General features: G+C 37.4%; 1 protein-coding gene across 2 annotated transcripts; it reads left to right on the top strand.

The window, feature by feature from the left end:
- Window positions 1-1,107: 1,107 nt before the first annotated feature.
- On the top strand, window positions 1,108-27,263 carry LOC127661795 (protein LSM14 homolog A-like). Of its 2 annotated transcripts, XM_052152689.1 has the most exons (11): window positions 1,108-1,389; window positions 1,958-2,121; window positions 7,675-7,807; window positions 11,958-12,065; window positions 14,603-14,782; window positions 14,987-15,082; window positions 15,187-15,378; window positions 16,626-16,797; window positions 19,402-19,431; window positions 19,616-19,859; window positions 24,870-27,263. In XM_052152689.1, the coding sequence occupies exons 1-11, from the start codon at window positions 1,269-1,271 to the stop codon at window positions 24,891-24,893; spliced, it is 1,464 nt and encodes a 487-aa protein (XP_052008649.1). In that variant the 5' UTR covers window positions 1,108-1,268; the 3' UTR covers window positions 24,894-27,263. The 2 variants fall into 2 exon arrangements, with proteins under 2 accessions (XP_052008649.1, XP_052008650.1); XM_052152690.1 differs by lacking the exon at window positions 11,958-12,065.
- The last annotated feature ends 5 nt before the right edge of the window (window positions 27,264-27,268 follow it).

Genomic DNA, 27,268 nt, shown 5'->3' with positions numbered 1-27,268 from the left:
AAGGTACTGGCAATGATAGTGATGTTGTGAATTTTACTATGTACAAATACCTCTTTTCTATGTTTTAATGGCATTGTATAATGATAATGAAAAGGATTTTTATAAAATTATTTAAAAAGAAAAGAAATGATATATTAAAGAAATTATGCTATAGGCCTACCTCTTGAATGATTCGGATAGATAGGTTCTTTTAGAAAAAAATAAGGTAAAAAAAGAAATAATGTTGTTAATTATTGTTGTTGTTATTTGTTGTTGTTTTAGAAAAGAAATAAAGTGTATGTCACCTTGTGAAGGTTATATCATTCCGTTTCAAGACAATATATATAAATTAAACAGAAATAGCTACAGATGTTTGGAAATCGAAAGGATTTTGTCATTTTTTTATTATTATTATTAAATTACTAAATAAATGAAACAGAAAAAGCTACAAAAGTTTGTAAAGCGACATTATTTGGTCAAATGTAAATATTTATTTATATATATATATATATATATATATATATATATATATATATATATACATATATATATATATATATATCATATTTAAAAACTAAAAGTCTATTTTAAATTGTATATTTATAAATATATTTTTTATTTACAAATAAAAGGGGGTGACTGAACAATACAAACTCTAAAATCTGAGTTTACAATTAAATTTAAGATTCTGAATACCATAGATCAGTGAATGAGACGACATAAAGATTAATTTCGAAGACTAAATCCTTTTTTTACTTATTTATCATTTTGCAAGGCATCTATGGATTTTATATTAGATGTTTAAGGGTATAAGATCTTTGAATTAAGTTTGAAATATCATATTTTCTCAAGAGCTAGTCCTATATATAATTGCTTTATTACACATTAATTGCTTCATTACACATGCATGAAGATGGCATGTGTGTTTGGAAAGATTTGATTATCTTCTAGGCATTGACGTAAAGACGCTTTTAGCTTTTTTACTAAAAAAACTCCCTTTTATTTATTTCCTAGATAATAAAACATACTCCCTCATACGTCATTCCCAATATAACGGGAGTCACGCTCAAACCCCGCGTGTTATCGCGATACTTAAGGCGAAGAGTCACATGTCCCAGAATGCATCTGTTCAGTGCGGAGGAGAACGAACAGAGCCGTGTTGAGTTAAACACACACTGAGAGAAAAAGCACACAAAAGAAGCAAAAACCCGCCTTTAGACCGAACGAATCTAAATAAACAGTGAGAAGGAGAGTTGGACCGCCGCGTAGGTGGGATTTAAAACATAAAGATGAGCGGAGGGACGCCTTATATCGGTAGCAAGATCAGCCTGATCTCAAAGGCCGAGATTCGATATGAGGGAGTTTTATACACAATCGACACTGAGAACAGCACTGTAGCTCTGGCGAAAGGTAAACATTTTAATCTGTATACACATTATATGTACTAACAAATGTACATTGAATATAAACGAACACTGAGAACAGAGCTGTAGCCCTGACGAGTAGGTAAACCAAAAATATGTATTCGCATATTAACACTTAATAAATACACGCATTAAGAACAGCACTGGCGAAAGGTAAATCAAAATGCATATACTCTCACTATATATTCTCATACATATGCACCCAATATGCATTTTTAGAACATCATCAGTGAAAACAGCACTGTAGCTCTGCTTAAATGTAAATAAATATACACACTATATACTTCCACATATACCCTCAGTAAATGGAACAGCACTTCTATTATATTGCAGTTGAATGCAGGCCACTCTCTGTTACCGATGCTTAGTTCAACAATGAACTTGTGCAGACTTCTGCTGCTTACGTTGCTGTCAGTCTGCTTATGCTATCCTCTTATGCATGACCTCTTAGTAAGAGTTTGCTTTTAAGATTTGCATTCAAGTAATTCATGTATTTGACTTATTGCATGTTTTGTTCTCTTTTAATATTTCCTCTCTCTCCCAAAATCTTTTAGTCAAGTCATTTGGAACTGAGGACCGTCCCACGGACAGACCTATTCCTCCTCGAGAAGACATCTTTGAGTACATCATATTTCGAGGAAGTGACATAAAAGATTTGACCGTGTGCGAGCCGCCCAAACCCACTTGTAATCTTCCCCAGGACCCCGCCATCGTTCAGGTGAGTCGTGCTCATTGATTTTAACGTTCAGCTTTATCTGCTGAACATAAAACCAATCAAAGTATTTCTAGCATGTCAGTCCACTTTCGGCCATCTTTGGAACGCTCCTGTGAGGCTATTTCCAGTCATGCCAGTGCAGCTCCTATCTACTTGAATGGAGAAAGACCAAAATCTCAAAAACGGTTGTAAAGATTACAATCAAAGAACACATTTCAAATAGCAATAAAATCTGACAATACTGGTATAATAAATATACATAAACCTCATATTAGGCAAAAAAAAAAATCCCAGTTTGTATAGCTAATGCATGCATGTTCTAGAGTTGATTGACAGGTGACGTCTGTTTCTAAAAGTTGATTGGCTCTTTTAATTGTAAGGCGGTACTTTCTACATCCATTGACCATTGGGCACTTAGAGTTCCTTGGTTGAGCTTTCCAATTTCTCCCATTCATTTTAATAGAAGTGGCCCATCTCTGAGCCAACCCTCTATGGACATGTGAAAGAATTAGGGATGTGCATGAGTAGTCGAATATTCATTCTGCAATAATTATTAGAATAGTAAAAATACTATTTTAGTTTTGCAAAGTTTTGCTTTGATGGACATATATACAGTGATGCATGTTAAATCCTGAACACACAAACTAAAACTGGCAGTTATAACTGAATGTATGTGGTGGCTCTGTTGAGTGTGGACACAAGTTGATCACATTTGTTGAGCAGACGGGTATGTCAGTATGTTTAGATGGACACCAAAAAAGCGGGAAATTGCGAGAATGTGGCTTACTGTGAGAAATCTGTGTTCCTTTTTAAATGTTCTGGATAAGCGGTGTACACTTTACTCTCGTATATGTGCAACTCATCAGAAAACGGCGTCCCCGTTGCAATGTAATCCCCGTGACGCTTCTTAAAACAACAAACATGGGATCCGAGAAAGACTATGCTAGCTGAGGTAAGGGACATTCCATAATTTAAACTGGTGTGTGTAAATGAGTATAGTTTACTGAACTTATTTTTCTCAACAAATATAACCACATAACTATTATATGCCGAGTCTTTATACTCGTCCTGTATGTTAATTGCTCTTTCTACTTCATTAGCGGTTTATTTTTCTTTGCTTTGCGTGAACTTAAATGCTTTCATTCTATTATTTTTGCTATTATACTATTTTTCACGCATTGCTTGTTTAAATATATTTAAATAAAACACAGGACATGATATAAGCTTGTTTTGAATATAATTAGAAGCTTGTTTTTTTTTTTTTTAATGGTGACGCAACCTTTATGACTAAAAAAAAAGGATTTTGCAACGTCTCTTTCTCATTAATTACCTTCATTTTAATAATAGAATATTGTAATATAATTTTTTATGAGCTTAAATATTCAAAAACCAAATTAATGATGAATGCCCATCCCTACTTGCTAGCACACGTGTGTATTTTTCTTTATAACGGCAACATTTTATATAAATAAATCTAGGCTTGCCAAGGACATGCGAGTCTTGAAATGTTGACCACTGGTTGGTAACAATGACAATCTTAATTAGTTACTACCGTGGTCTATTTGGCCAGAATATCCTGCAGTTCTAAAAACCTTACATTTGACCTTATAAGACTAACAATTGTTACAGTGAAATTTCTTTATTTAATTTTTTCCAGAGGAATGAAATGGCAGAAGAGGTTGGATGTGTTGGATAAATATGAAAAAGACTGAACTGTGTATTACACATAGTTATTGCACAATGTGGCAGTTTTAACTGTTCATGAGATGTATAGCCTGAGGGAAAAATCTGTTCCAGTGCCTGATGGTTCTGGTGCTCTGAAGCATCGGCCAGAAGGCAACAGTTCAAAAAGGTAATGGGCAGTGCGAGTTGGGTCTAGAGTGATTTTTCCAGCCTTCTTCCTCACTCTTGAAGTGTATAGTTCTTGAAGGAGGGCAGGGGGCAACCAATAATCCAGTCCAAACTGTCCTTTGTAGGCTTCTGATATCTGATTTCGTAGCTTAACCAAACCAGACAGTTATTGAAGTGCAGAGGACAGACTCAGTGACTGCTGCGTAGAACTGTTTCAGCAGCGCCTGTGGCAGGTTGAACTTCCTCAGCTGGCGAAGGAAGTACAAACTCTGCTGGGCCTTGTTCGCAATTGAATCAATGTGTGTCAGCCACTTCATGTCCTGTGAGATGGTAGTGCCCAGGAACCTGGAATGGTGTGGGGGGGTCAGTGTTGGGGGTGTTCCCCCTAAAGTCCACAATCATCTCCACCGTTTTGAGCGTGTTCAGCTCAAGGTTGTTTTGACTGCACCAAAGAGCCAGCTGTTTATCCTCCCTTCTGTATCTAGACTCATCGTCATCTCGGATAAGGCCGATGACTGTGATGTCATCTGCAAACTTCAGGAGCTTGACAGAGGGGTGCTTGGCTATGCAGTCACTGGTATACAGGGAGAAGAGTAGTGGGGAGTGCACACAACCCTCGGGGGGCACCAGTGCTGATTGTACAGGTGAAGTGAGTTTCCCCTGTCTCACAATCTGCTTCCTGTCCATCAGAATGCTGGTAATCCACTGACAGATAGACATGGGAACAGAGAGCTGGTATAATTAATTCTGGAGTATAGCTGGGATGATGGTGTTGGAAGCCGAACTGAAGTCCACAAAAAGGATCCTTCCATATGTCACTGGTCTGTCCAGATGTTGCAGGATATGATGCAATCCCATGTTGTCTGCATCATCCACAGACTCAAATAAGCAAATTGAAGATGATCTAGAAGCGGTCCAGTGATGTTCTAAGGTGTGCCAACACTAGTCTCTCAAATGATTTCATGACCACAGACGTCTGGGCAACAGTTCTGTAGTCATTACGTCCTGTGATTTTTAGTTTCTTTGGGATAGGAATAAAGATTGAGCATTTGAAGCAGCATGGGACTTCACGCTGCTCCAGTGATCTATTGAAGATCTGTCAAGATGGGGCCAACTGGTTAGCACAGGATCGAAGACACGCTGGTGAGACGCCATCTGGGCCTGAAGCTTTCTTCGTCTTTTTTTTATTTTCCCAGAAAGACCGGCTCACATCATCTTCACAGATCTTAAGTGCTGGATCATTAGCAGGAGGGGGGTTGCAGGAGGTGTTTGTGTGAAGTGAGGGTCAGAGTGGGTGTGGGATTGGGCCTTTCAAATCTGCAGTAGAACATATTCGGGTCGTCAGCCAGTTGTTGGTCCACCACAGGGTTGGAGGTAGGAGTCCTGTAATTGGTGAGTTGTTTCATGCCACTCCACACTGATGCAGGGTCGTTAGCTGAAAACTTGTTTGTTAGCTGAAGAGTCACTTCATTTAGCCACTCTGATTTCCTTACTTGGTGTGTTCCTGGCTTGATTGTACAAGACTTTATCCCCACCCATGTAAACATCCTTTTTGGCCTGACAAAGCTGCCTGAGCTCTACTGTAAACCACGGTTTGTCATTGTTGAACTTTAAATAAGTCCTAGTAGGAATGCACATATCCTCACAGAAACATGATGTAACCGTATATGTGAGCTCATCCAGGTAAGTGGCTGCAGCCCCAAAAACACTCCAATCCGTATAATCAAAGCAGGCTTGTAGTTCCCGCTCTGATTCATTGGTCCATCCTTTACAGTCCTTATTACTGGCTTGGTTGATTTTAATTTCTGCATATAGATTGGAACAAGATGAACCAGACAGTTATCAGAGAGTCCCAAACTGCTCTAGGGACAGAGCGATATGCATAATTTATTGTTTTGTAGCAGTGATCCAGTATGTTCCTGTCTCTGGTGGGGCATGTAATGTGCTGTTTGTATTTGGGCAGTTCACGTGTGAGATTTGCTTTGTTAAAATCCTCAAGAATGATAATAACTGAGTCTGGATATTGTTGTTCCGTGTCTGTGATCTGATCAGCAAGCTGTTGCAGCGTTGTGTTCACACACGCATTTGCCGTAATATACACACTCACCAGAATGAATGAGGAAAACTCCTGTGGCGAGATTGGCTTACACTTAATAAAGAGCACTTCTGCAGCTCGAGTATCTGATAGAAACACAGATCACAGCTTTGCTATATATATCTTTATTTTATCCTTAATTAAAGTTCATATAATATGGGAGCAAGTCATGTAAATAAACACAAACTCCAAAACTGTCTTTCTCGGTATGGTCAGAGCCGCTTCAACCAGTCGCGGAAGAGACCCAATCTGACCGGGAGAGATATAAAGTTCCGCAGGCTGATGCGCACTCTTAACACGGAGACGCTTGTCTCTCACCCCCGCTGTCTGCAAATTGCAACGTGTTGCATCATTGATGAGATCATCATAAGATCAATCTAATGTGAAAAATAACATTAAAATTACAACAAAAATTAAATGTGTGTGTGTACACAACAACAACAACAACAGTTTTAGTGGTTTGATTGAGTGAACCACACTTTTATATCCAATTTCCTTTTCAAAAGAGTTTATACAAAGTACATGTTACATCCTGCTTGAATGTCCCTGTTTGGACAATCTTATTTTCGTGAAAATTCGTATGTTCTTATTTATTGTTCCATTTTATTTAGGCGTAATATTGAGAAAATAACATGTTTGCAGTAATGCAAAGATATTATTTAATTTTGTAAAAATATTTTAATTTGAAAGCACTGTATTTATAGTTGTTGTTGTTGCTAGTTTGTATGATTTGAGTTGAAAAATACACATTTCAGCATTATCAGTAATCTATTTGTGCATTTTCCTTGATAACCAAGCAAGTTGACTCATGAAACCATTTGTTTATTATATCGCAATATGACTTTTTTTCCCAAATCGTGCAGCCCTACTACATATCTAAAAAAAAAAAAAAAAAAGTTTATGCACTCGTATGATTTACAGTGAGTTTACTGTACATTGATATGTATTACAAGCGCTAAAATTGTACTGTCTCTTTAAGAGAACCGGCAGCTCTGCAAGCAAATGTTTGTGGTTTAATGAGCGCAGCGCACATTTTTTGGCCTAATCCGTGCAATGTATGATTCAAATTAATGTTTCTTTTTTATCTTTTTGACCACCAGCTGACTGTAAATAACAGAAAGGATATAAGAAGAGACCTGAAATTAAAATGTGCCTGGATCTAGTTTTTGGACACAAAATACACGCAATGCGCCAAAATGAAACTTTAACTTGCATAATGTGTATGACTTTCCACTTTGTTGTCGTTAAATGCAATGCAAATGTAGTTATGCCATATCATGACATACATCATGGTGTCACCATAATCCATGGCTCCTCAGGACCCACTGCAGCAAAATAAGTTACATTTCCTTCAGAGTGTGTACACTAATGAGACACGGCATGCCGTAAAAGATGAGGTTGAGTCCAGCTTAATCGGCAGCTTTTTATTCAGCAATAGGATCTCGGTGCTTCGCCACTACACAACTCAGTCGGCGAGAGAAATCAGAATATTTACAAGCCAGAGGCTAATAACAGACAAGTTGATTTACTCGCAATGTAGAGAGCTGAAAGACCAACAATCATAAAGCAAAGTGAATGCTAACCAGTATTGTTCTCATGTTTATGTGTAGTCCTCACTGGCATCAACCACTGGCCCTGCGGCCCCTTCCTTCCAGTCATACACCCCCTTCAGTCGGGCCCCGTACAGGCAGTTCAGCTCCACTCCACTGGTACCCCAGCCATTCGGAGCAGCAGTCACCGGCGGTAAGTATATACTCACTCTCGTAGTCTCTAGTATATTGAAAGCAAAAAGTATGACCTGTAGGGGCAGGATAACCATGTGTATCGAGAAGAGATGGGTCATTATCAAAATATTGACTTTTCAGTCATGAAAAAGTTTTCAAATAGTCAAGAAACCCCATATAAAAGGCATCATTTTATAACCTAAACTTTCATAATATGGAATGGTTTGACTCTATATTGTTTAAAAAAAATAATTAATATATATATATATATATATATATATATATATATATATATATTTACATTTGTCAACCCTTGTCCACTACTGGTACACCTTTTACAATAATTTATATGATTATTTTTTTTTACTCTTTTGTTTTTTTTGCAGGTGCATTAATGCAATGCCTAACAAGTGTGCAAAAAAAGCAAAACAAAATAATTAATACTTTAATTTTCAAAAAATGTTTGATGTTTTATGTCATTTGTGTTCTCATTGTTAAAAACATGTGGCATATTTTGAAAATACAAAAAGTTGTGAAAAGGAACTTCCATGGTCAAAGTTCAGTGGAGGAAGGGGCTGCTCAAATGTGCATATAGTGATTGTCCTACCATGTTGAAAATGTTATTCATTCACATTTTAACTAGAGCCCAAATTATATGGGATTTTTAAAACCGATACTGATTTTAGAGGGGGTAAATTCATCGATTACTGATATGGTGGCTGATATAGTTAATTTGAGCTGGAATGAAAACAGACCTTTTCTATGTGGATTGTGCACCGATTGTGCACCCATATGACTATGCATAGGTACTCAGAAGGCTGTTTTCTTAAACAAATATTTGTATCACATAATATTTGACATTATTATTATACATTGTCAACAAATTCTAGAAATGAACACTGAGAAAATAAATATAAATAAATACAATAAATGGCTAAATAAACATCAGTACTGTATGTTAAGTATCAGTCAGTTGCTGACCATTTAAATAAAAATACAATAAATAGCTAAATAAATGTCAGTACTGTTTAGTATCAGTCAAATGCTGACTATTAAAATAAAGAATAAATACAAATAAAATAAATAGCTAAATAAAAATCAGTACTGTATGTTTAGTATCAGTCAATGGCTGACCATTAAAATAAAGAATACCTTAAAATAAATAGCTAAATAAACATCAGTACTGTTTTATATCTGTCAAATGCTGACCATTTTAATACTGCCAGTCAATTATTGGCAGGTTGTAAATCAAGAAGCATTTACACCTGCTGAGTCAAGAGATGAAGAGCGGCAGCGGTGTTACACAGTGTATTCTGCTATACAAGTTCAGGGGAAACTTTCAACGGTGGAAAACCGGACTTTTAAATATTACATTTTATAAATGCAATGACTGGAATTGTTCGGTTGAAGGGGGTACCAAACTTGAATTTTCAACTAGACTAAATATCAGTAAACAGCTGGACATTAATTAAATGGTTCAATCCAACCTTTGCTGAAAGCATTTCAATTGCCAGATGTTTTTGAAAAGACAACATTATCTGGTTTTAGGAAAATCTTGTTAAAATATAAAGTTTATGAATAAAACCTTGTCTAATAATCCAGTCACTGTATTTTGAGGATTGTACCATTTGAGCTACGGGAGCTAACAAGTTTAGCACTGATAAAGTTAAGTGCTTAGTGGGTTAATCACCTTGTTTTTGAATGCATTCTATATAACATTAATCAGCTGTATCAACATCATAACTATAATATTACCACTTACAGCTGCACAGAAAATTAAACGAATGCACAGCTGAACTTGAACAAGCTGTGGAGATACGCAACTCACATTGTGAATAGGCTGTAGCTGTAAAACTCTAAAGTCTGAAAACTGAAAATGTTTGTCCTTGGTAAGACTGGATTAACTTGCTAATGCTAGCTGCCTTGCTAACAATGAAGTTACGTCGGACACTGGATTGATTCCATCCGCACCGCAAGACTTAATGACAACGGTTGTGCTCTCTCATCGTCTCTAGTGAAGAGTGCGACTGAACAACAGCAATGTGGACAACAGCTTTGATCTTTCTGCGCTGTAATCTTGAATATTGTTTTCTAGCACCAAACATGCATAAAGTCTGACTGTCCCGCTCCGCACGCTGTTGCCTCTTTTCCCTGCATGCGTGTAGACATGAAGCGCCGCATGAGTTAACATGGTTTCAAAGCACCTTTTAGACCATAACGTTTTTCCCTTCTAAATGTATCTTTATTAGTCAGCAAATCGATATGTCTGGAATGGATAAGGAAAGACTAAAATTACTAGTTGGTAGACTAGTCTCTCACTTTAATGAAAATATACAATGTTTTTTACATAAAATATTAGAAAAAGGTTTTCTTATTAATTTTTCACTTGGGGCACCCCTGATCCCACATTCAGCATCATTCCACAGTCACAAAGGCTTCTATGCCCCATACTTGGGTATCTGAATCTAAAGAAATATAAAAAATATTTCATTTTAATGTAAAAATATTCCAACAAATACTGGACTGATGTCACTATGCTTCAGAACAAACAGATGATCTTTTAACATTCATTTTCAATTGATAAACTATCAAATATTTTAATATTTTGGTAAACGGTCCCGCAGACCCCACTGATTTGGCCATCTCTGAACCCCCTGTGCAGTTTGGTAGAGACTATATTGATCGTTTAGAATAAATATTTTCTTTTTTTCTTCCGTCAACTTTGAAATAAAAAAAAAAGAAAGTACAATGTGTAAATGTATATCGTGATAACAATTTTGGAAAAATCGCCCAGCCCTACATATACGGGCACTCCACAGGGTGGGGCGGATGTCACGGTGATCCTAGCAGCCCTAATCGTCACTGATGTTACAACCCTTGCTTCTTTTGTGAAACAAAATTTTATAATAAAATAAAGAACAACAGTCAAGTTGTTATTTATCAATAAAAATAATCCGTCACCGTGTTAAATGTTTACCCTCAGCTTTTATTGGCAAAAACTTTCAATATTTTGTAAGTCGGAAAATCACATTTTTTTGAGAACGTCCTGTACTTGATGGCATTTGTTGTACTTAAGTGCAAGCTGAGATGATGACATGCCATAGTTAACACTTTTTTACTGAAATGGTACTGGTTCCAAAGATCCTTCGGTCAAAGACTGTCACATTTCTGGAGACTTGAGAGACGAACTGTGACATAACTGGCTACATTTTTACTTCCTGATTGGGTGTGTACTGGCACTGTATTGGTGGAACAATGGTAAAAGTTGTGTAAATAAATATATAGGTACTTTATTAAAGAAATGTTCCTGGTTTAATACAAGTTACGCTCAATCGACAGCATTTTTACCACAAATCATTTTGATTAATCCCTTATTTTTTTATAAACATCACAGTTACAGTAAGGCGCTTACGTACAGTGGAAATTAATGGGACCAGTCCATAAACATCAAAATACACACAGTTTCTAATGTAATGCCACAAGACGTAAACGTTATACTAGTTATTATAAGTGTGATGAAATCACTTACTAACCTTTTCATTGAACAATTATATCCAATTTGACAACTTCGCTGCCATGATGTCACTTATGCAGTAACCTTGTAAGTGATTTTATCTCACTAATATCACTAAAACAGAGATTTTATCACATTCAAATCATGTCTAGACTGTAGTTAATAATATTTTGATGATTCTTTTTTTTTTCTGGCAAGCCGATCCGAGCTTATAGGTTTAACTTCAACCTGGACCTTTAATTTATCTCAGTTGGGAAACTGAGGTACAATACTGTAAATAAAACTTTGACTGTGTGACAAATAATTTATAGTGGTAAATACAAACAATTAAAAGTACATAATATACACAAGAATCCATTGCACATTTTGTGCTTCAAATTTCACACCATTTCACCAGAACTGTTGTAAACCAGGTAGCAGTTGCATTTGAAAGTCCACAAAATGTTTACATTCAATTGCACAGCTGTATTTCAAATCGGACAGAGTATGCACCAGGAACCTTAAAAACCAGAGATATATATGAATATTTGGATATTTTTCTGGCTTATAAGACTGCTAAATATAAAGCTACAGTTAGTCTCTGTCTGGAGGGTTTTTCTCGATGTGTGTCGTGTTAAAGCCCACACTTAAGGTTGTGCACTTCTTCCCCTGACAGGAAGCGGCTCAGGTCCTGCGTTCAGTAGCGAGGGGAGCAGTACTGCCCCTCTGTCCCAGAGCTCTGCTTTACCCCCGCGAACTCGCTCGCTGAGTCATGAAGCTGAAGGTAACCAGAGAACCTGTGCTAACGTGTGGCTTTAGTGTGTTGCACAGGGTTACAGCATGTGTCGTTGCTGTGTAGTGAAGTTGACTTTGCGCAGTTTTGTTACCGTCACTCTTCTCTGGTCTGTCAATTGGCAGTATAGATTCACTGTTGATGCACATGTGTTTAAAGACAACATGAAATCAAAATGTACCATTTTCTTTCTTAATAAATTTCTCTGGTCTTGTTGTGCATGATTCATCAATGCACTTTATTCACAAGCCAAAAATGTTTTCCATAATATTTCCTATGATCTAGTAATTTTTTCTGCCTTTTAAACAACTTTTCTGCTGATGTAATCAAGGCTGAGTAGGTGGGGGGAAAATCTAACCAGTATTATTAAAGCACACTTCTCCTGATCCAATAAAAATTGGAAAAGGAAAAATCAAGTCCAACTCTTCATTAACTGCTGTTGGACTCAGAAATATGTCCTGGCACTTAAAGCGTTGAAAATTATGTTTCATGTTGTCTTCTATTTACGTTTACTGCATTAAATGATACTGAGATGCATAGTTTTCTCTATTGTGTGCATAGCTGTGTTGCTTTTTGTTTATTTGTGAGTTTTACACCTTGTCCTAACAAGACGCGACAAGGAATACGTCTGTCCATGCTAGATGTGACAGTGCAATATTTATACACTAAAATTATAATAAATTACGATAAAATATTAAATCAGAACAGTCAAACGGAACAGTTTTGTTTATATATTTTGTTCTCTCCCCAATTTGGAATGCCCAATTCCCAGTGCGCTCTAAGTCCTCATGGTGGTGTATCGAATCTCAGTTGCCTCCGCGACTGAGACGTCAATCCATGCATCTTATCACGTGGCTTTTTGAGCACGTTACTGCAGAGACATAGCACATGTGGAGGCTTCACGCTATTCTCTGCAGCATCCATGCACAACTTACCACGCGCCCCACCGAGAGCGGGAACCACATTATAGAGACCACAAGGAGGTTACCCCATGTGACTCTGCCCTCCCTAGTAACCGGGCAAATTTGGTTGCTTAGGAGAACAGGCTGGAGTCACTCAGCACGCCTTGAATTCAATCTCGCGACTCCAGGTTTGGTAGTCAGCATCTTTACTCGCTTAGCGAACCAGGCCATAACTCGTTTTCTCCCGAGCTACGTATGGGCATACGCTTTCTATGGCAAAGCATTTGGGGATAAATACACAATCACACACATACACAGGGTAAAGTTACTTTATGGATTACATTCTAATTCAACCACTAAACATAACATAATTATTTTCACACATTACTCCTATTGTTATTTCGCCAATAGCCTCAGCTTTCTGTTGAATTTACACAAAAGTAGACTTGATTAAAAGAAATTAATAAAGTCTTGCAGTTACAATTTCTGCATTTTCTGGATTATGTTTTAATTACAATTTATCACCAAAACAGTGTTTAATCAAATTAATACATACATTTTTTAATCAAATGAAAATATAATAATTAATTGTAAAAACAATTGTCATTTTATTTTTTATCAAATGAAATGTTGCACAACAGAGCTTCCCAGTGTACACGCTTCATAGTGTGCTGATATTATGTACACATGATTTTGTGATATTGCATACATTGTTATTATACAACCTATATAACCATTATTGTACAATGTGTTAATTATTATTGCTTCTACGTTGTGTATTAAAAACTTTATACAGTAGTAAAAAAGAATTGTCAATGCCTTCAATTTAATGCATCTAGTTGAAAACAGCTTTTATTTTGGAGGAACTCTTGAGTTCTTCATGTTTTTGACAGTTGATTTAACAAGTTCCCCATTCCAAACAAAATGCTGAAATACTTGCAAGCTGCACCGGAGAAGGAGTTTATGTATGAGTGTTCACTGCCGCTCATACATTGAACGCACACCTTATGAGCATCACACGTGATCTCTCTGTGTGCATGTGTGTAGTTGATGACAGTGAGCACAGCGGCACCTCTATTCTATTCTGAAGCGTGAAGCATGCAGACTATATATTCAATTAAATGACATCCTTTGGTTAAGGATAACATTTGGACATTTTGAGATTTGAATTGGATTAATTGTCATTGATTTCACCTCAAATGTCACATCCTGTAAAATTGTGCTAGTAGCAACATTCTGTTTGGTAGAAGATGGTAGCACACTGTTTGACATTATTTACTAGTATTAGTTTTGTACTAGTATGCCTCACAACCCTACCTCAGACTCAAGAGAGCAAGACCTCAGGCAAAACATTCAGTAGGTGTGGCACCCTCTGCCAAAATCAAGTTGTTCTGATCCGGCTTGTGAGATGCCAGCTTTAATATCTTGTTATGAGAAGAATTTTAGACACATTTGCTTACTGGGCTGCCCAGCGCGACGTCGCAGAAATAGAAACCAGTCCAAAATATAATGCTCATTGCATGTTGCAGTCACAGGTGGTTTGGGCAAAAACTCTGTTTAACATGGAAAAGATGCCTTTTCTTCGGTTAAGACAGTGCCAAAGTCGGATTTTGCTCTGTGCTGCAGGTCGTTCGAGCCCGTCTCTGGAGCCCCTGAGAAAGACCCCGACCCTGGAGCATGCGGTTCAGACTGCCCCAGTTGCTCCCCCTGCAACTGCAGCAAGTTCGGTGGGTCAGAGGAGCCCTGGAGCGGCCCGACCCACCCTCAGTGCTCAGAAACCTGCTGAAAACCTGGAGCAAAACAAAGGTGAGAACCAGAGCTGATGCTTAGGATTTTTCTGTAACACAGACACACACACAGAAGCTATAATAAACAAATAAAAAAATAAACATGTGGCTCATCTAATAATGATTTTCAAAACTTAAAACAAATGTAAGGTCAAGGGATGGTTTTCACTGTAGAGTTTTTCATCTGCAGACATTAATTGCTATATCTTTTGTTCATCTTCAGCATCTGATCTTCGTAAGATCACCCGGGAATTACTTTGCCCGGAATCAGACACAAACAGGCCTGAAATCAAAGACTCACACAAACGGCAGTCTGGAGGCAATTCACTTTTTAGTTTAATTTTCTGCTTGTCTGTCTTGATTCACATTATCATGAGCAGAGCTATGAGGTTAATGTGTGGTAACCATTGTTTCTCTGTTTAGGTGGTGCTCCTGCAATGAGGAAGGGTCGGGGGAGTGGGGGCGGAGGTGGTGGTCAGCGTGGAAGGGGCAGGTTTAACGGGCGAAGAGACGGACCAATGAAATTTGAGAAGGACTTTGACTTCGAGAGTGCTAACGCCCAGTTTAATAAAGAGGAGATTGACCGCGAGTTTCAGAGCAAACTCAAAATTAAAGGTGCCATTCACAGACAATTCTCATTACAGTAGTAAAGTTGTTTTTTGATTTTTTTTTAATACAGTTCAGCAAATACCACCATGGTGTAGGATTGATTACGGTCATTTAAATTTTAGGGGAAAATGTGCTTCATTTTCTGGAATAGTCTCAGTGCCAGAAAAATATATATATCACGTCATTTGAAATGACATGTTATAAGACCAGGTACATTTATTTTGATTTCATATTGTCTTTCATAGAAATGCCCTATAAGCAGGGCTGGGTTACTCAAAAAAAAAAAAAAAAAAGTAGTTAATTACTAATTACATCTACATTGTAATTAGATTACTGTACTAATTACTTTCTAAAACCTTATCAACCTTGACCAGATGTAAAATACATGGATAGACATGAAAATGTTCTTTTAATTCATTCAAATAAATCCTAGTTAAAATAATCATATTTATTTTCAGTAATTACTTACTTAGTACTGCATTACACCCAACAGTGGGGTGGGTAAAAACTATCGATTTTCAGATGCATCGTGATCTTTATTTGAACTATCTCGATTCTTAAATCCCAAGATAAAATGTTACTCTGTGCGCAACACTTTACTTCAGTGTGAGGAAATAATTTGCATCTGCAACCAAATTTGTGTTATGCGACTAAATTGTATGCATTGGGCTACTAGCTGGTAAATGTTAACATTTCACTCACCATTAATTTTGTAGTATATTGGTGGAGTATTCAGCAGCAAGATCCCTTCACAGCGTGTTGAGAGTAAAAGTTGTTCTATTTAATGTGTGTGTGAGCCCAAAGACGAGATCCACGCAACTGATTTGTCATTAAATAATGTCTCTTTTTATACTCTTTCTGTTCTCTGTAGTCAGTTGTAGATCAAAAATAACAACAACAAAGAATTTAATTCTAATTATGCATAGCATCATTACAAAATAAACTTTATAATTAGTCAAATTCATATTTTTGTAATGTACCTAGTTAGAAGGTCCCCTGTATATTTATCTGCATTAGCTGAGAAATAATTTCTTTCATATGTAAACAAAAGGGACATTATAATTGATTCGATATCGAAGATAAAACGGAATAAAATCAAATTTTCATCAGTCAAATCAAAAAAGGAAATCTGTGTCAATACCCAGTCTACCTAGTCTACCAATACCCATCAATACCTAGTCATGATGTTTCTCTGTACTGACAAAGATGTTTAATATCAGCAATGTGTGTTGTAATGTGATTGTGTGTTACAGATGACAAGGTTGAGAAATCGGAGAAGACTCTGAATGGAGAGGAGAAGACCGATTCAGGTGTGGAAACTCAGAACAGTGAAGGCAATGCAGATGAGGAAGATCCACTGGGACCCAATTGTTACTATGACAAATCCAAGTCTTTCTTCGACAACATCTCTTGTGATGACTCTAGGTGAGATCTGAGTGCCTCCGTTAATGTTTTTACCACACAGAACTGTCAATGGTGCTAAGGTGTGACACAAGGAATGTTTAGTTCCTCGCTGAAAAATACTGAACATGCAGTCAATCAGAACACGTTGATGTTTAATATACAGGTGTATGGTTCAGGATTATAGACCAATAAGATTTAATTTTGTGTGGGGCTAGACAAGACAATGAAAATAGACACCAAGCGACCAACAAAATATCTTTGCAGGTGTCATCACTAGATATGGTGTGTTCACATACAGGTGAAACTCGAAAAATTAGAATATCGTGCAAAAGTTCATTAATTTCAGTAATTCAACTTAAAAGGTGAAACTAATATATAATATAGACTCATTACAAGCAAAGTAAGATATTTCAAGCCTTTATTTGATATAATTTTTATGATTATGGCTTACAGCTTATGAAAACCCCAAATTCAGAATCTCAGAAAATTAGAATATTACATGAAATCAATAAAAAAAAGGATTTTAAATACAGAAATGTCGGCCCTCTGAAAAGTATAATCATGCATATGTACTCAGTACTTGGTTTGGGCCCCTTTTGCATTAATTACTGCCTCAATGCGGCGTGGCATGGATGCTATCAGCCTGTGGCACTGCTGAGCTGTTATGGAAGACCAAGATGCTTCAATAGCAGCCTTCAGCTCTTCTGCATTGTTTGGTCTCATGACTCATCTTTCTCTTGGCAATGCCCCATAGATTCTCTATGGGGTTCAGGTCAGGAGAGTTTGCTGGCCAATCAAGCACAGTAATACCATGGTCATTGAACCAGGTTTTGGTACTTTTGGCAGTGTGGGCAGGTGCCAAGTCCTGCTGGAAAATGAAGTCAGCATCTCCATAAAGCTTGTCTGCTGAAGGAAGCATGAAGTGCTCTAAAATGTCCCGGTAGACGACTGCGTTGACTCTGGACTTAATAAAGCACAGTGGACCAACACCAGCCGATGACATGGCTCCCCAAACCAACACAGACTGTGGAAACTTCACACTGGACTTCAGGCATCTTGGATTGTGTGCCTCTCCATTCTTCCTCCAGACTCTGGGACCTTGGTTTCCAAATGAGATGCAAAATTTGCTCTCATCAGAAAAGAGGACTTTGGACCACTGAGCAACAGACCAGTTCTTTTTTTCTTTAGCCCAGGTAAGACGTTTGACATTTGAAGCCTATGTCCAGGACCCGTCTGTGTGTGGTGGCTCTTGATGCAGTAACTCCAGCCTCAGTCCACTCCTTGTGAAGCTCTCCCACACATTTGAATGGCCTTTTCCTGACAATCCTCTCCAGGCTACGGTCATCCCTGCTGCTTGTGCACCTTTTTCTTCCACACTTTTCCCTTCCACTTAACTTTCTATTAATGTGCTTTGATACAGCACTTTGAGAACATCCAACTTCTTTTGCAATTACCTTTTGAGGCTTTCCCTCCTTGTGGAGGGTGTCAATGACGGTTTTCTGCACAACTGTCAGGTCAGCAGTCTTCCCCATGATTGTGAATTCAACTGAACCAGACTGAGAGACCATTTAAAGGCTCAGGAACCCTTTCCAGGTGTTTAGCTGATTAGAGTGTGACACTTTGAGCCTACAATACTGAACCTTTTCACAATATTCTAATTTTCTGAGATTCTGAATTTGGGGTTTTCATAAGCTGTAAGCCATAATCATCAAAATTATATCAAATAAAGGCTTGAAATATCTTACTTTGCTTGTAATGAGTCTATATAATATATTAGTTTCACCTTTTAAGTTGAATTACTGAAATTAATGAACTTTTGCACGATATTCTAATTTTTCGAGTTTCACCTGTACAACGTGAAGCGAGCATTGCACAGATGCGATACGCCAGGCGGCGCTAATGCCTCATCTGGAACACGTGAAATCGCTTCATTAGTGTATTCTATCCACATGACCTGTTGTCACGAAAGCCTATCAGCATTGAGATTGTCCGGATGCCACTGACGTAGTAGCAGAAGAAATCTCAAAATGAATGAAAAACTTGTTGCGGTGTGTGGGCTGCTGGAATTGAATGACACAATTTACATACATGTACTAAGACCAGTCGAAAAAAGACATTGCTTGCAGGAAAGGAAGCCCATCCTCCTGTCCTTTTCCGGAAGAGAAGGGGGGATACTCGCGGGTTTGCGTTACTCATGCGAATGCAGGTTTGTTTTCTCATTTTTGCAATGTTTAACACATTTATAATCCAGCGGTCAAACTCGCGCGAGCAATGCGAGGCAAAGATTTTCTTCGTGTTTATGTGAACACACCATTAGAAGAAAAACTGCAGATGGAACTAGCAAGATGATTTTTTTTTGTGCCGTGTCACGCCGGTTTGGAAACTGTCATCTCTTTGAGGTTTGATCGCGTTTTTAAAATGGGCCAGAAAGGGTCCAGTTCATATTTCATTCACACTGTTGCTGGGACCAAAAGTGGGCTCTGAACTCATTGTCTTTTTCTTCCATAAACCAAGTGAAAATACCAACAGTTACCCTGGCTTTCAATGTAGAATTTGTATTTGTAATGATTAAATGTAACCATGAATGAATCAGAAAATAAAAGTGCATTCTTCTATCCTTTCTAGAAAGGAGAAATCTGGAGGTGTTCGTGGGAGGTATAGTCTCTTTAGTTGTATTTATTTAATGTATTAACTTGTACAATATGTCAGCTATACATTTTAAACCTATGTTACTGTTTCAAATCAGCCTTGAATAACTCATATTATCCTGGAATGTCTTCCCCGTATTAAACGGCACTTGGTAGAATTGGTACACTTGTATCTTTCTACTCTCATTTAGAGAGCGAAGGCACACCTGGGCGGAGGAGAGGAGAATGAATGCAGAGACTTTCGGGATTCCTCAGCGTCATAATCGTGGACGCGGCGGTTTCCGTGGCAGAGGTGGGGGCATGGGTTTCCGTGGCGGTCGTGGGCGTGCAGCCAGCAGGGGCTCGTTCATGCCCTCCCGCGGGGGCGGACCCGGATTCAGGGGTGGGTTTAGAGGTGGCAGAGAAGGGCGAGAGTTCTCGGACTTTGAATACAGGGTTAGTACTTCCTCTCTTACCCCTGTTATTGACCTTGTAAATCTTCTGACCATGTTACAGTATGTCAGTATGTTTACATGCATTTTAAAAGTTCGATTTCAGTTGGACTAAGACATTTTTCTTTTTTAAATGTTTTGTAAACACTTAAGTACAGTTCAATCATTGTAGTCTGATTTTTGCTGAGTCGGACTAACAGATCTAGCTAATGTGATTGTAGCATGCTATGTTACAGGCATGCATTATGTATTTAACCCAGTGTTTGTCACACATCGTCTTATTGCGGCTACGCAAAAACCCACTGAAGCTCAATTATAACATGTTCATGTAAGCATACTGACAATCAGCCAATCATATTTCCCCATCAGTTGGAAGCCGATAATATCAGGCAAATGTTTTCAAATTCAAAATGTTTTTTCCTATGCCTTGTTTCAACAGATATATATATATATATATATATATAAGACATAGACAATCGCGTGCGTGCGTGCGTGCACGTACACCGATCAGCCACAACATTAAAACCACTTGGCTAATATTGTGTATCTCAGAATAGCATGCTGTGGCTGAGTGGTGTGTGTGTGTGTGTGTGTGTATATATATATATATATATATATATATACGCATATTCTACCGGTCAAAAGTTTGGAAACATGACTGAAATGTTTCTCCTGATCTTAAAAATATTTTGACCTGAAGGCGTATGCTTAAATGTTTGAAATTAGTTTTGTAGACAACAATATAATTGTCACCATTAGGGTTGAAGCAGTATACCGGTTTCACGGTATACCACGGTTTGAAAATTTACGGTTATCAAACAAAATGTTTCAGTTTCATATGAAATAATCTAAAGGTAGAATCTATTAGACCTCATTTTATATCAACAGTTGCAGTTTTAGTTAAAGTTCCATGATGTGTTTCAGCTAGTATATATTTTTCATAAATAATAGTAATAATAATAAATTAAAGACTAGCACAATGACCATGGTAATGAGGAGCCTTTCCTTCTGTGTAATATATGTATAAATATGTAATATTAGGTAACAAATGGGATAATAATGGGCTCATATAAGTAAATATGCTCTTCAATTTTTAAAAGGGGGAGAGACAACTGTAGATTTTGTTGTTGACATCAACAATAAAAATAATGTCACTTGATGCATGCCCTTGTACTGGAAATCCATGAACAAAACTATGCAACATAAAAGGAAATGCAACCCAGGATACATTAAGTACAGGTTATGTTTAATCTATGGCAGGTCGACACTTAATTTCCAATGTAAAATCTGTCCTGAAGCAAAACCAGTTGAGAAGCGCTGAGATAAAGGTTCAGACAGCTGCAGTCTGGCCTCACTGTCGCACATCTACAGTATATGTTAACTGTAAATAATCATAGGACATTATTGCAAAAGCTCACACAGCTGATGTTATTTTTCATTTAGTAGTTAATTTAACATGTAAACTAACATGCTTTAGATATATAACATGTTATAGTTACATGATATTTTTATCATGTTTATAATTGTGTTATCTTTCTTATTTTTACTATTTATTTTATTTTCAAAAGGGAGACTTTTTTTTAGACATACTTCAATAAAATAAAAGGTTTCAAGTTTCAATTATAATAAAGTGTTTGCTCATATATAAATATTTAAATAACCCTTCGGTTTTCACTGATAATTGTAATTGTGTAATACCGTATACCGTGATATTTATCGTGAGACTGTTATCATACCGTGAAAATCTCATACCGTTGCAACCTAGTCACCATATTAATTTATAAAACAAAAATGTATTTAAAAAAAAAAGCTACATTTGCATGTCTGCTAAATCTAGGCAACAGGTGACTACTTTGAAGATGCTAAAATATAACAGTTTTGATTTATTTTGGAATTAGTTTAGTCACAAACATAATTCCCATAGTTACATTTCTGTTATTCCATAGTTATACATATTACGTATACGTATTATACATATATACACACACACATACACTCACAAGCACTTCATTAGGAACACCTGTACACCAACTTATTCATTCGATTATCTAATCAGCCAATTGTGTGACAGCAGTGTAATGCATACAGTCATGCAGATATGGGTCAGCAGCCTTATTTAATGTTCACATCAATCATCAGAATGGGGATAACATTTTATCTCTGTGATTTCGACTGTTGCATGATTGTTGGTGCCAGACGGGCTGGTTTTAATATTTCTATAACTGCTGATCTCCAGGGATTTCACGAACAATATTCTCTAGAGTTTACTCCGAATGGTGTCAAAAAAAAAAACATATCCAGTGAGCGACAGTTCTGTGGACAGAAACACTTTGTTAATGAGAGAGGTCAACAGAGAATGACCAGGCTGGTTTGAGCTGACCGAAAGGCTGCCGTAACTCCGATAACAATTCTGCACAATAGTGGTGAGTAGAATAGCATCTCTGAATGCACATGTCGAACCTTGAGGCGGATGGGCTACAACAGCAGAAGACCATGTCAGATTCCACATCTGCCAGCCAAGAACTGAAAGTTGAGGCTGCAGTGGGCACATGCTAACCAAAACTGGACAATGAAGATTGGAAAACTGTAGCCTGGTCTGATGAATCTCCAAATTTTTCTGAAGCACACAGATGGTAGGATCAGAACTTTGCGCCAACAGCATGAATCCATGGACCCAACCTGCCTTGTGTCAACATTCCAGGCTGGTGGTGGTGGTGAAATAGTGTGGGGAATGTTTTCTTGGCACACTTTTGGCCTGTTAATACCAATAAATCATCGCTTCAATGCAACAGCTTATTTGAGTATTGTGCATCCCTTTATGTCAACATTTTACCAATCTTCTAATGGCTATTTTGATGGTTACAAAACAAAAATTGTCTTAAACTGGTTTCATGAACAGGACAATAATTTTACTGTTCTTCTGTCTTATATATATACACACACACACACACACACACACTCACTTAGCACTTTACTAGAAACACTATTGTAATTCTGGGTTGGGCCTCCCTTTGCTCTCAAAACAGCCTCAATTCTTCATGGCATGGATTCCACAAGATGTTTGAAACATTCCTTTGAGATACTGGTCCATGTGTATATATATATATATATATATATATATACACAGTCATGTGAAGAAGAAAAAGTACACCCTCCTTGAATTCTATGGTTTTATGTATCAGGACATAATAAAAATCATCTGGTCCTTAGCAGGTCTTAAAATGAGGTAAATACAACCTCAGATAAACAACAACACATGACATATTACACCGTGTTATGATTTAACAAAAATAAAGCCAAAATGGAGAAGCCATGTGTGAAAAACTAAGTACAACTTATGATTCAGTAGCTTGTAGAACCACCTTTAGCAGCAATAACTGTCTCTCCTATTGTTGTGGAGGAATTTTGGCCCACTCTTATTTACAAAGTTGCTTCAATTCTTTTAGGTTTGTGGCCATTTGTTTATGCACAGCATTTCAATCGGGTTGAGGTCTAGACTTTGACTGGGCCATTGCAAGACCTTGATTCTTTTATTTTTCAGCCATGTTGTAGATTTGCTGGTGTGCTTGGGATCATTTTCCTGTTGCATGACCCAATTTCAGCCAAGCTTTAGTTGTCGGACAGATGGCCTCATATATTTGACCCTAGAATACTTTGGTATACAGACGAGTTCATGGTCGACTCAATGACTGCAAGGTGCCCAGGTCCTGTGGCTGCAAAACAAGCCCAAATCATCACCCCTCCACCACCATGCTTGACTGTTGGTATGAGGTGTTTTTGCTGATATGCTGTGTTTGGTTTTCGCTAAACATGGCACAGTGCATTATGGCCAAACATCTCTACTTTGGTCTCAACTGTCCAAAGGACATTGTTCCAGAAGCCTTGTGGTTTGTTCAGATGCAACTTTTCAAACCTAAGCCATGCTGCCATGTTCTTTTTAGAGAGTAGAGGTTTTCTTCTGGCAACCCTTCCAAACAAACCGTACTTTTTTTCAGTCTTTTTCTAATTTTACTGTCATGAACTTTAACATTTAACATGCTAACTGAGGCCTGTAGAGTCTGAGATGTAACTTCATTTTTTTTTTTTGCAATTTCTCTGAACATTGCACAGTCTGACCTTTTGGTGAATTTGCTGGGACGTCCACTCCTGGGAAGATTGGCAACTGTCTTGAATGTTTTCCACTTGTGAATGATCTTTCTCACTGTAGAACGATGGACTTAAATTGTATGGAAATGGCCTTATAACCCTTCCCAGATTGATGGGCAGCAACAATTCCTTATTTAAGATCACTGCTGATGTCTTTCCTCCTTGGCATTGTGTTAACACACACCTGACTGCTCCAGACAGCAAACTGCTAAAACTTTGGCTTTTATAGAGGTGGTCACACTTGCCGATGATCAGTTAATCGAGGGCATTTGATTATCAGCACTTGGCTACCAAGACTACTAACTAAGGTGTACTTAGTTTTTCCACACATGGCTTCTCCATTTTGGCTTTATTACTGTTAAATAAATCGTGGCACATTGTAATCATGTGTTGACCTCTCTCATCAACAAGGCATTTCTGTCCTCAGAACTGCCGCTCACAGGATATTTTTGGAGAAAATTCTAGAGACTGTTTTGCGTGAAAATCTTAGGAGTTCAGCAGTTACAGAAATACTCGAACCAGCCCGTCTGGTGGCAACAATCGTGCCACGGTCAAAATCAATGGTTGACGTGAACATTAACTAAGGCTGCTGACCAGTATATTCATGATTTCATGCATTGCACTGCTGCCACACAATAGGCTGATTACATAATTGCATAAATAAGTAGGTGTACAGCTGTTCCTAATAAAGTTCTCAGTGAGTGTGTATTTATTGTCCAAATAAATGTCAATTTAACTAAACATCTAAGTATGTTTTTTATCGAATATAATCAAAAGGCTGAAAAATATAAAATATTGAAACTACTTGCTACTTACTATACATTATGGTACTGTTGTAATGCATCTCTGTAATTTGTGTCTGTTTCAGAAGGAGAACAAAGTGGCAGCATAGTTAAACCTGAAGATCAGATCATCCTAACAGCCAAGAATCTACACTCATCACAGTCTAGATTAACGCTTTGGTTTTGACTCCTGAACAACAGACTCTCTCTTTCTCCGTTTAACACCAGCGCAGGTGCAGCCTGCCTTCTGCTGGACACGCAGCTTCTAGTTTTTTCCTCATTCCTTTTTTAGGGAAAAAAACATGTCTTTTGGAAACATTTGATCTTTGTTTGATATGTTTGGAGGGGAAAGAGAATTTGTGTTCCCGTTGCCGTGGAATTATCTGGTATTTTTTCATCAAACCTTTAGTTCCTTTTGTAACACACAAGAATGGATTTTGATAATACTTTGGTGAACAGAACCCTGCTGATACTGTGAGCGTTCCTCAGTCAAATAGCTTTGTTTATTATTTTTTTGGATCTAGTCTCTTATGTCTTTAGAAGCAAAAAAAAAGCCCAGGCTAGAGGCTGCAGGGTGTGTGTCAGACCAAAATAAACTGAAACCGCCTAATCGAAATAAATATTGAGTCTCTGGAGCCTGCTAGATTCACACGTGTGGACATGTGCTTTATGATTGCCCATTTGTGTTGAGTGTAATGTAGATGATATTTACTTCATTTAGTAGATTGACATGGTTCAAGTCTGTTTGTGATATTAAGTTACGTTTAAAAAATGCTTTTAGTTCGTTGTTTAATATCAGCTTTTTTTTTTTTCTTTTTTTTTTTTTTGCTGCTTATTTAGAAAAGTCATTTTTTAGTTCTGTACTGTGTACACACATCAGTATCTAACAATAGGTCAGTCCAACCTCCAGCATTTCACTTAAAAAAATAACAAAACATCCTGGTTTGGGATTGAATGTATTGATGAATTCAACGATGTCCGGAAGAACTCCTGTTGTTGTTTTTTCTTTTAAACTATTTTGTCCTTAAGTCCTCTCTATGCCACTGTATGCAGTATGTTAGTTTGTCCCTGCTGGAATACACTGCTCTGTCCTGTCTTTAAAAATTATTTAGTTAATTGAGTGGCAATTATTCTTGCTTTTTTATGTCAATGATATCGATTTCTAAGAGGGCTTTTTGATATAATCTCAACAAACCTGTATTATTGGACACTTATGAGCCCTGTTACTGCTTAACACCAAGATCTTCAGGAAAGATCATCCGTACCCTTTAAGAACAAAATTGGATGTCTCAAAAGGTTTATTATTTGCACTTTAAAGACGCATAACGCCTCCATACAGTCACATCTGTGTCATAGATGAAAATTTGATGATGTCATTTCATTATTCTCACACACCAGACTAATATTGTCAGAGAACCCAAAGCGGGGAACAAAAAAGTGATTGTTTGGAGACTTGGATGAATTAGGGAAGGATATTTTAGGTGAATAGATTGACATTAAAGGGATCCTTCCTGTCCGATCATTTCTGTCGTTTACCTACATTTTGGCTGATTTATCCCTTTAATCAGGACAGTATTACTGTTAAACACATAAATACATTGACTTATTAACGTAGTGAAAATGTTTTGCGTCATGCTTAAATGCAGATGTTGTTACCCAGACTAGTTTCACCTGAAATTAGTGTCCATAAACCCCTTTATTGTGAGTAGTTCCGCTTCCTGTTTGATTCTCATGTATGTTTGTGCGTTATTTCAGACACCAGCCGTTTATCGCTCTTTTAATTGTGGAGAAGTTTGTTCACCCAACTTTCCTTGTCTCTCCCCTTTGAATGTCTCTGAAGCATTAGTTCCCGTACTAATGGTTCAATTTAGTTATTTTGAGTTAGTTGTCACGTGGTGTGCTTCATATTTTTAATTTAAGAGATCCAAAGACTGAATTATGACTTAAAATTGAAGAAGAGATGCTCTTATAGTCTTTAGTTTTATATTTTGTTTTGCATATTAATAGCCAAGAGTTTGCCATCTTGTCTGTTTCATAGTTGAAACTGTTCTTGTATAAGCTAAACTGCTCCCTTTTAAAAGCACCACAAGTTTGCAAAGAACTCCCTCAGATACCTGGGCAGCTGGTGAAATGCAGTCTGATTGGCCACTGCGCTGATTATTTTTGAAAACCTTTGATTCACAGATATTCGGACTGAATTCAGACTGGACCGAGATGTTGAATTAAACCTCAGGCCTGATATAGTGATGAAGTTTAAGCCTAATCTTGTATTAGATTTCGAACTGGACAAATGTGCAGAATGTTTCATGTAATACCGGATTGATACATGATTTTTGTGGTATGACCTCTGGAAAAATGTAATTGGCAAGGTTTTTGTTTATTTTTTCTGAATTCAAGAAGTTGTACATGATGTGCTCTTTGAAGAATTCAAACAGGGGCAGACTGGGGTTTTTATTCAAACAAGAGAAATAAATAGTTGTTCAGT

This window comes from Xyrauchen texanus, chromosome 21, assembly GCF_025860055.1.
Source record: "Xyrauchen texanus isolate HMW12.3.18 chromosome 21, RBS_HiC_50CHRs, whole genome shotgun sequence".
NCBI classification, from domain to species: Eukaryota; Metazoa; Chordata; class Actinopteri; order Cypriniformes; family Catostomidae; genus Xyrauchen; species Xyrauchen texanus.
The sequence above is the reverse complement of the archived record's forward strand: the minus strand, read 5'-3'. Positions and strand labels throughout refer to the sequence as shown.